General features: G+C 47.4%; 1 protein-coding gene across 1 annotated transcript in view; it reads left to right on the forward strand.

The window, feature by feature from the left end:
- Positions 1–9788, forward strand: part of SCARB2 (scavenger receptor class B member 2) — an 87929-nt gene extending 78141 nt beyond the window's left edge. Inside the window, exons 8-12 of the mRNA XM_004703211.2 lie at positions 1948–2066; positions 3337–3410; positions 7168–7219; positions 7804–7962; positions 9592–9788. Coding sequence (XP_004703268.1) covers positions 1948–2066; positions 3337–3410; positions 7168–7219; positions 7804–7962; positions 9592–9630 — 443 coding nt within the window. The 3' untranslated portion in view covers positions 9631–9788. The remainder of the gene's footprint in view (positions 1–1947; positions 2067–3336; positions 3411–7167; positions 7220–7803; positions 7963–9591) is intronic.
- The last annotated feature ends 6 nt before the right edge of the window (positions 9789–9794 follow it).

The following is a 9794-nucleotide window of genomic DNA, read 5'->3' on the forward strand; positions in this document are numbered from 1 at the left end:
GTAGGTGTGGTTTTCTCTGACCCCCTCTTAGGCACCACTGGGTCGGTGTACCTGGTCAGCTTTCAGGAGCACCTGTTAGCAGGTGCTTGTCATCATGAGCGAAATGTGGCCCCATAGCCTGGGTGCTAGGATGGAGGCCACCAAGGGAGAGAGCTAGGGTCTCTACGTGGCTTCTCTGGCTTCAGAGGTATGGTTGCATCCATGTGGCTTGTCCAGCTCAGGGCACTAGGGTGGTTCCATGTGTCTTGTCAGCTACAATGTCTCTCGGAGAGTGGCAGAGAGAGAGGTGTCTCCCTCCTCCAAGGAGGAAGTACCAGATTTCCCAGAATTCTTAGAAGGTCCTGCCCACACAGAGGCCTCATTGGCTATGATCTGATTGACAAGCTAGACCCCACCCCTACACTCTTAATCCTCAAATTGACAAACGATTATATATCTACCACATTTAGCTTTCAGCAGCAAAGCAAGATAAAAGTCACCACAGTGTGACAAACTGACTGGCAGGTGGTGGAGGTCTTGGATAAACTGATGGGCTGCCATTGAATCTATGCTGACTTACAGCGACCCTATAGGACAGGACAGAACCGACCCTGTGAGTTTCCAGGACTGTCACTGTTCACAGAGTAGAAAGGCCACTCTCCCATGGAGAGGCCGGTGTTTTCAAACTGCCAACCTGTGGAGCACAGCCGGCTGTGGAACCACCAAGTCACCAGGGCTCTGAGATCTTGGATAGGTTTCCTCTGATAACTTGCTTCCATGTTTCTTAAAAGGAAAAAAGGAAAGAAAGAAAGAAACCCCAAAGTCTTCAGGTGGGTAGGTCTTCATCTCACCAGCAGCCACGTGTATAAAATGACCAGTCCTAAAACTTGTCTACATCAACACTTTCCGGAGAACGAGGTCTGCCTTTGGTGAAACAAACCCAAACCAAACTCACTGCCATCGAGTCAATGCAGACGCGTAGCGACCCACCCCCTGTGCGTTTCCCAGGCTAACTGTTTATAGGAGCAGAAAGCTCCCTCGGAACTGCTGGAGATTTGAACTGCTGACCATGTGGATCGCAGCCCAGTGTGTAGCCACTACACCACCAAGGTTCCTTTTGGTCAAACAATAGGAAATTAAAATAGGACAACAAGCCAAAAGAAAAAGGAAGGAGACACTCCCTGGCTGCTAGGCAACTATAATTAAGACAGGTGCACGGAAGCTCACTTAGAATTCTGACTCCGCACAGCAGCCAGAAGTCCCTGGGTGAATTCTGCAACTTTTCTACCTGTTTTCTCAAGTGTAAAATGAATATAATAATTCTAACTTCACAGGGATGCTGATTAAAATAGTGTGTATACAGTTCTTGACACTTTATAAACCACTTAGGTTGAGTGGATTTCCCCTCATAGGAACCCTGTAGGGCAGAATTGCTTCATTGAATTTCTGAGACAGTAAATCTATATGGGAGCAGAGAGCTTCAGCTTTCTTTTGCTATGTTGTAGGTTAACAAAATAAATGTTGAAGAATAAAGAATTTATTCAGGCCTTCAATATATATTGTGGAGTAAAATAATTTAGAGTGAATGAGATGTCAGAAAATGTAGATAAATCTTGAACGAGGGTGTATACAGTGGAACTATAACTCCTGTACCATGCGGAAGGAGGTCTGGTGGCCTAGTGGATACGCAGTGGGCTGCTAACCACAAGGTCAGCAGCTCAAAACCATCAGCAGCTCCCAGGAGAAAGACAGGCTTTCTACTCCTGCTAAGAGTTAGTCTTGGAAACCCACAGGAGCAGTTCTGCTCTCTCCTGTAGGGTCACTATGAGTTGGAATCCACTTGCCGGCAGTGTGTTTTTGAGTGAGTGTCTCATGTTGAATCATGTATAGTCCCCCTTCCCCCTGGAGGGTCAGGTTTGTGATCAGGAACTTCATACTTACCTCCTCATTGTTTTCCTTAAAATGCAGGTGCACCCATTATCATGTCTTTCCCACACTTCTACCAAGCAGATGAGAAGTTTGTCTCTGCCATTGCGGGCATGCATCCAAATGAGGAAAATGATGAGACATTTGTGGACATTAATCCTGTAAGTAGGTGCTGCTTGCTGGTTATGGGGCATCTGTGTTCTTCTGTTTATACAGTGTGGACAGAGGACAGTGGGTTAGTTCTAAGCACATTCACAGAATCCATAGTCTTTCTCTGTGGGGAAAACTCCGCTCAGTAGGGTGTCATGCGGAGTTTCATAGCCCTGTATTCATAGCCCTTTATTAAGTCTGGCCTCCATAGATGATAATATGCAGAAATACTAGCGAGCTTGCTTTCATACACACACTCCAGTGAAAGTTGGAGACAGCTGGCCAGTCTCCCCACCTGGATCTTGGGCTTGACCATGCTCATTTCTCTCACAGAGCACAAATCACAAGCCTGGAGAAGTCTCTTTACTTACTGTTGTGGTTGAGTTTTAAATATATATATATGTTAGCACCTGTCACTTTGAACCAATTGTATTCTATAGGGACTTCTCAAGAGTTTATTATTTGAGATGATTTGCTTTAAAAGCATGAGTTATAAAGACCATTTAATTCTATCCTAATAAAGCAAAGACGTTAAAAACCTAAAATGATCAGGCTATCGCTTCACGGTGTGAGGGCCTCCCTTCTTGGGTTGCTTAACACAGTTACAGGGGCACTTCACTTTTAGCTTCACGCAGCTGCATTCTATCTAAGAGGCTAATGCAGTCACCCTTTTGTCAATAAGAGTAGGTGTGGTTTTCTCTGACCCCCTCTTAGGCACCACTGGGTCGGTGTACCTGGTCAGCTTTCAGGCGCACCTGTTAGCAGGTGCTTGTCATCATGAGCGAAATGTGGCCCCATAGCCTGGGTGCTAGGATGGAGGCCACCAAGGGAGAGAGCTACTGCAGCGCTTACTGTTGGGTGGACTCTGTGTGCTATTGACCCCCTTCTCAGGCCATGGGCCCTCCTCTAGAAAGCTCCTTCCATATCCACCTGGATGTCTGGCCTTGGCAGGCTCTCTATTGGCTCTCCCTCCTGCTGGAGTCCTCTAGGGTTCTGCTGCTTAAAGTATGACAGCATCCTGGGATCTTGTGAGATGCCACACCTCAGGCCCCAGCTTGAACCCACTCGTCAGAACCTGCATGTTCACAAGACCCCCCCGGACACACATGCATGTCCAGGGACCGGAAACAACCAACGGCTCTCAGTCTGTTCTAGGGGTCACTTCCCCAAGTCACACTCTGCATATCATTTATCAGAGCCATGATGACAAAGCTCGATGGAAAACTCTTGTTTTTTTCTTCGTAAGTCCCAATGCTTTCTTTCCACTTCTCTGATTTGCAGTTGACTGGCATTATCCTAAGAGCAGCCAAGAAGTTCCAAGTCAACGTTTACGTCAGGAAATTCGATGATTTTGTGTAAGTTCTGGCTGTTTCTCCCATGGGTGGAGGGTGTTTGCCAACTTGGCATTCTGCTGGGGTCCACGTTGTAGGGAGTCCAGCCCATTTCTCCCTTTGCCCATCCCTGCCCTTCAGGGCAGCATCTTCATTTCCATCCTGTGCCTTGGTCTCGCCACGTAGTTATCCCCTTCAGCCTAACACTTAGAGAGTGCGCTCCTTGGACCAGGTACTGTCTTCAGCACTTGACCTTTGCCAGGAATTAAAATCCCATTTTTTAAAAATCACTTTATTGGGGCCTCTTACAGCACTTATTACAATCCTTACATCCATTGTATCAAGCACATTTGTACATATGTTGCCATCATTCTTTTCAGAATATTTTCTATTTAAGCCCTTGGTATCACCAACTCGTTTTTTCCCTCCCTCCCCCACCCTCCTACCCTTATGAACCCTTGATAAATTATAAATTATTGTTTTTATATCTTACACCGTCCGCTAGCTCCCTTCACCCATATTTCTGTTGTTCGTCACCTTGTGTGTAGGGGTGTGGTGTGGGGGGTGTTATACGTTGATCATTGTGATTGGTTCCCCCTTTCTCCCCTTTGTCCTGGAAATTCCCATGTCTGACTCTCTGATGCCCAACTGTAATTCAATTCAAGGCCATTCCCTTCCGCTCTGTCCTGCTTCTTTCTTTTTTTCACTGTTCTGTTTGGTGACTTTTGCTTTTGTAAAGACTTGCTTGTTCCCTAGAACATTTCTTCAGTGCTGTGTATTTGCATAAGACTAACCATTTTTAGTTTCATTGATGAAGCGTTCACATATCTTATACTTCCACAGTTGAGTCACTCAAAAAGAGCTGTATATATATCACCACAGTCACGTTTAGTGCACGCTCCCCATTCATTTGCTGCTCACCAATTCCCCTCCCCCCATCCCAGATAAACCATTGAATAAGTCATTGTCTCTGTGCATCCACTCCTTCTGTGCTTCATTAACTGGGAAACCTAACAGGAACAATACAAAACAAAATGAAACAGAAAGAATGTAGTACTGAAATAAAGATAAAAATAAAGAATAAGAAAGAAAAGATTACCAGCAATATTACAAAAAGCCAGAGAGAAAATTTCTGTCATGGAACATGTGAGAAATATTTACTCCAAGAGCAAATTCAGGAGGGGTCCAGAGGGAGGTCAACTGACAGGTTTAATATTATACTGGAGTCCCATACCCCTTAGTCAAGTTTACCATCATCTCTGTCAGGTAGCGAGGCTGTTTGCCTCCCTCGACGATGGCCAGGGTGGATCTGCCAGAGGCTCAATCTGACCAGACACTTGCCGTGGAATTGTGGGCTTCCACTGTCTCCCATAGCCATCGACAAATTGGGTGTTCACCATTTAAGCTCTGATACTTCTCCCTTCCGCGAATTTGGGTTTGTTATCGTCATCTTTAGATCGCACAGGCTGGTGTGCTCCTTCCTGGTGGACACAGTTGACGCCTCACTTAGACGGGTGCTCGTTTGAGTCCCTTTGTGCCACTTCTGCCGTCCTTCTTCGTCTGCCCCAGCCACCCGGAGCCAGGCCAGATCTCACAGTTAAAAGGCACAGTATACACACACAGCCAAATTGGCTCAGAGCTTTAGAAGCTAGCCACAAGCTTGGGGTGCCATGGCACCCACTAGTCCCTGGAGTTAGATAATGCACTAAATGACTCACAGAGTAGGGGTGCTAATAATTAGTGTCTCGCTTGAGCAAAATGAAGATACCAATATGAGCGCGAAGGGCAGGACCACGTTTGGGAGGCTCCCAGTGTAGAGCTTCCACAGCCCCCAAAGGGACACACAGCACTCCCTCACGGAGCGATGTCTTTCATAACCAGGAAGCCCAGAGACCCTCTTGGGGACATAGTCATGATTGATCGAGTCATGACCCCTTTCCCTGAGGCCGGCTGATGTCATGGGGTAGGTCATCCTGTCAAGGCCAAGCCCCTCCTGAGCGGCCCCATTAGTTGTGATGTGCCAGCCTTCAAGATCTTCAGTCACTAGGAAAGGCACAGTCTAGGGGTTGTCTTTCAGGAACCAAGGTCTCCCTGCGTGACACGAAAGGTCTGTGCTCCACTCTTACCCTAATGGTTAGCAATTCAAGCCCATCCAGGTGTGCTGTGGATGAAAGGCCTGGCGATCTGCTTTGGTAAAAATCACAACCTTGGAAGCCAGCACTCATCCATCACACCTGGGACTGCCCTGAGTCAGCGCCATCTCGCCAACGACAGGTTTGGGTTTTCTCTCAGGAACTCAGGAAAGGACTAGATTCTTTGAGTAAACATATTTGTAAACCCAAGAACGTACATGAACTCATTTCGAACCCAGTATATTATCCCCACAAGCCCAGAAGGTTTAGTGGTTACACATTCGGCTGCAATCCACAAGGCCGGCAGTTTGAAACCACCAGCCTCTCTGAGGGAGCAAGGGGGGATTTCTACTCCGGTAAACAGTTCCAGCCCTGGAAACTCACAGGGGCAGTTCTACCCTGCCCTAGAGGCTCGCTGTGACTCAACATCGACTCAATGGCAACCAGTCGTTACAGACAAGAAAACCGAGGCACAGCTTTTAAGTAACTTGTTAGCGCTCGCAGATAACAGGGCTGCGTGGCTCCGGAGTCCGCTCTTAAAGAAACATTTCCTTCCCCGAAATGTCCTCCCCTTCTGCTCCCACCTGGGATGCGCACCCATGCTCACTTGTTTGGATAGCGATAACTAATGTCTTCTGATTACTCCTGCTGAATCATCCCTTGATTTCATCTGATAAACAACTACAAAACTCACTGCCACTGGGTGGATGCTGACCCACAGCAACCCTATAGGACAGGCTAGAACTACCCTGTGAATTTCTAAGACTGTAACTCTTTATGGGAGTGGAAAGCCCCGTCTTTCTCCTGTGGAGCTGTCTAGTGGTTTCGAACCACGGACCTTGCAGTTAGCAGCCCAATGTGTAACCACTATGCCACTAAGGCTCCTTCTCTAAAAGCCACCACTTAGTTAAGATTCTTTCAGTGTAATGTGTTCTAACTGTTCACTGGGGATTTTTTTTTAAATATAAGAAAATGTTTATAACGTTGAGTGTAAAAAACAATGAAAACCACATGTGTAACAAGTAGGTGCATATGTGTTTGTGTGTATGTATACACGCATATACACACATACAAATATACAGATATATACATATGGAAGAAACAAAAGGAAACGGCTGGTTGGCCCACCAATGGCACTTACCAGATTTCTCTCTGCATGTTATGAAACCAACGTGTCTTGTGAGAGTAAGTTTTGTCACCCACATATGCTAACCTGAGGTGGAATAATTTAGTATTTAATGGGCACAGCCGGAGAAACCGGAGGCCCGGTTTCCTCTCGGGTAAACCTGCAATAAAAATGCCCACAGCAGGAGGGGCAGCGCTCGGTGACAAGTCCCTGAGGGAAGGCAGGGGTTCTGCACTGTGTAGTTTCCCGGGGGTGACGGTTAAGAGACGAGCACTCGGCTGAACTTGCTCTCGGCACCTTGATTTTGGATCATTACACTTTGCATCAAAGTGCGATGGCTAGACTGACAGGAATGAATACTGGAGTCCAACTTCTGATTAAAACGGGAACTGAGAAGCCAGCAGGAACGTGCGATGGAACATGCGTGCTAGGATGTTCGTGGAAACGCGCCTGTCTCTGCAGAGTGGGCCGCTAGCGTGGGCTGGCGACGCCACTAAACCAATCCCACCCTTTTTCTTTATAGTGAAACTGGAAACATGAGAACGCTGGTTTTCCCGGTAATGTATTTAAATGAGGTAAGTCCTGCCTGAGACCATTCCTTGGGGCAGCCAAGTGTGCACCTACCGGGTCCCCAGTGAAAGCCCTGATGTTGAGAGGTCAGGCCGGCCACCTTGCCGTCAGAGAAGACACAGCTGGGGGAGCCAACAGGTGAAACAGACCAGGCAGTGTAGACGGTGAGACAGGGATGGAGCATCGTACCGTACAGAGTGAGCCAGAAGGTCCGAGAAGGGTCTTGAACCAAATTGGGCTGGCCAGAGGAAACTTCAGAAAGGAAATTATACCATACTGGAATTTGAATGATGTGTTGGGAGTTGTTAGACAGAACATAAAGAGAGGACATTATTTTAGTATTTCTGAATACTTTTTCCTTCGTTTCTGCGTGCTTTTAAGAATTTAAAAAAAGGGGGGTGTTCAAGAGAAAAAAAGATGATAAAGAATACATGCTTACTCTGACTATATTACTCACAAATGGATTCTCAGTCTATCTGCTTTGCTAACTGGAGAAAGCTTTTTTTTTTCCCCTGGAAGAAATACACAGAAAAACAATGATAGCTGGATGTTCAATAATCAGAGACTGACGATTTTCTTGCCTCTCTAGAGCATTGTAATTGATAAAGAGAGTGCAGAGCGGCTGAAGTCTGTGATGAACAATGCCATGATCATCACCAACATCCCCTATGTCATCATGGCCCTGGGGGTGCTCTTCGGCATCATCTTCACTGGACTTGCGTGCAGGGGGCAGGGAGCCATGGACGAGGTGAGTAGTGACCGGAAGAATGCCTCCCGTGTGGAATACCTTTCCAGAAGAAGTCCTCCTTCACGGGCTGCCAACTGGCTCTTCAGGAAGGAGTCTGGGTTTTTATCACGGGCACGATGACTTTCTAGCCAAACGTGTGTCAAAAAAGGTGAGGTGACTAAAAATACGGTGGGTGATAGAATGGTCCCACGTAGTATGCGATGCTCTCTTGGTGGGAACGGAATCTCTGGATATATTCATTTTCCCAGATAATACACAACAATTAAAGAAACAGTAACTTCAAAAAAGAGGAAGCAGAAGGCTCAGTTAAGCACTTGAACTTCGGTGTCAGATTGCTTGGGGTCCAATCCCAAGCCCGCCATTGAATAGCTGTGTGGCCCTAGAGATTTTGCCTGTTTGTATATACAATTGCTAGGGGATTAATCATTGAGCTGATCTTAAAAGGGTGTGTGTGGAGAGTAGATAGGTACTATAAAGCACTTGTTCCAGTGTTATCAATATAATAAGAGCTCAATAAACATCAATTATTATTAAAGATGATAAAGTAACTCCAAGATTATAATTCTAAGCAAGGTTACTGGAGACCTGGAAAGAATCCCTGATGTATCAGAATTATTACTTTATTATCTTCTGGGAAGAATGGATGGGAGAAGCAATTAAAGTGGCCTTCCCTATGTGACCAGCAGGCCAATCAAAGACCTTCCCTCGGCTTTTTCTCTCCCTGCCTGCCAACAAAGGCTTCTTCATCCCTAGCACCTCCTTGAAGATGGGAGGTAAACAATTAAGCCGACGAAGCCCTCTGAGCAGTGTTAGCTCAGTTAGTGTACCTTCCATATCCTCCCATCAAGTTTATTACGCCAGGTCTCTCATTTCAGCTAGAATTAGCCGTGCGACAAACGATTCTGCCAATTTTATCTGTGGAGGTTCCTTTCTGTTTGACTCTGTCTGTCACGGAGATGGCATACTGCTGCTACAATCCACCCTCTTCGTGTGTCCCCACAAGCAAGGCTAGGGGCCCCCACTTCTGAGGCTGATGGAAGAGCTTGCTGGGCATCAGACTCCTGGCTTCGGAGGGAAAGGGGATCCTGGGGCCTGGACTCCTGGGCCTGAGGAAGCTCGACCACTTAGGTCAAAAGAAGAGGGGCCGGGGGCATTCCTGGGCCAGCACAGAGAAAGATCCTCCAGGAGGTAGAGTGACACTGTGCCCGGAACAGCGGGCGCAGACATTGACGCAGGACCGGGCCATGTTTCTTTCTGGTGTGCGCAGTCTCTATGAGCGGAACCGGAACCGAGTTGAGGGCATCTAACAATCACCACCTTCCAGACACTGATGGGTTTCAAGCCGGCAAGGAGGCAAATTCCGTAATCTGTGATAAGTGTCCCTCCTGAGGCAAACACAGAGGGTAGGCTAAAGTACTCTCCAGTTTGGGGGTAGGAGGAGGCTGGGAGGCCCCCTTGAGAAGGTTAGAGCTGCGTCTTAGAGAAAGCACAAGAAGAGATGGGCCGAGAGAGGAAAACAGTGAGTGGGGCAAACGGCCTCTCCGTTTCTCCGCCTTCCTAGTTTTCCTCTCCAGGGAGCAGTTTCTGGCATATGCACCTGACTTCCTTGTCCTGTCTCGTCTGTTTCAGGGTACGGCAGATGAGAGAGCACCCCTTATACGGACCTAACCGATGTCTGAGCCTGGTGAAGGAGCCCCCTGAGCCGCGTGCTGGGGAACTGTCAGCTCCTCACAGGCATGATGCTTGCGGTAGAGACGGGGGCCAGGACGCAGTGCTGGGGGCTGGTGAGGACACCAAGGCCAGCAGGCTAAATAAAGATAAAGACCGGGAGG

The sequence above is a fragment of the Echinops telfairi genome, unplaced genomic scaffold, assembly GCF_000313985.2.
Source record: "Echinops telfairi isolate 266 unplaced genomic scaffold, ASM31398v2 ScPeMD7_7468;HRSCAF=8506_0, whole genome shotgun sequence".
Lineage (NCBI taxonomy): Eukaryota > Metazoa > Chordata > Mammalia > Afrosoricida > Tenrecidae > Echinops > Echinops telfairi.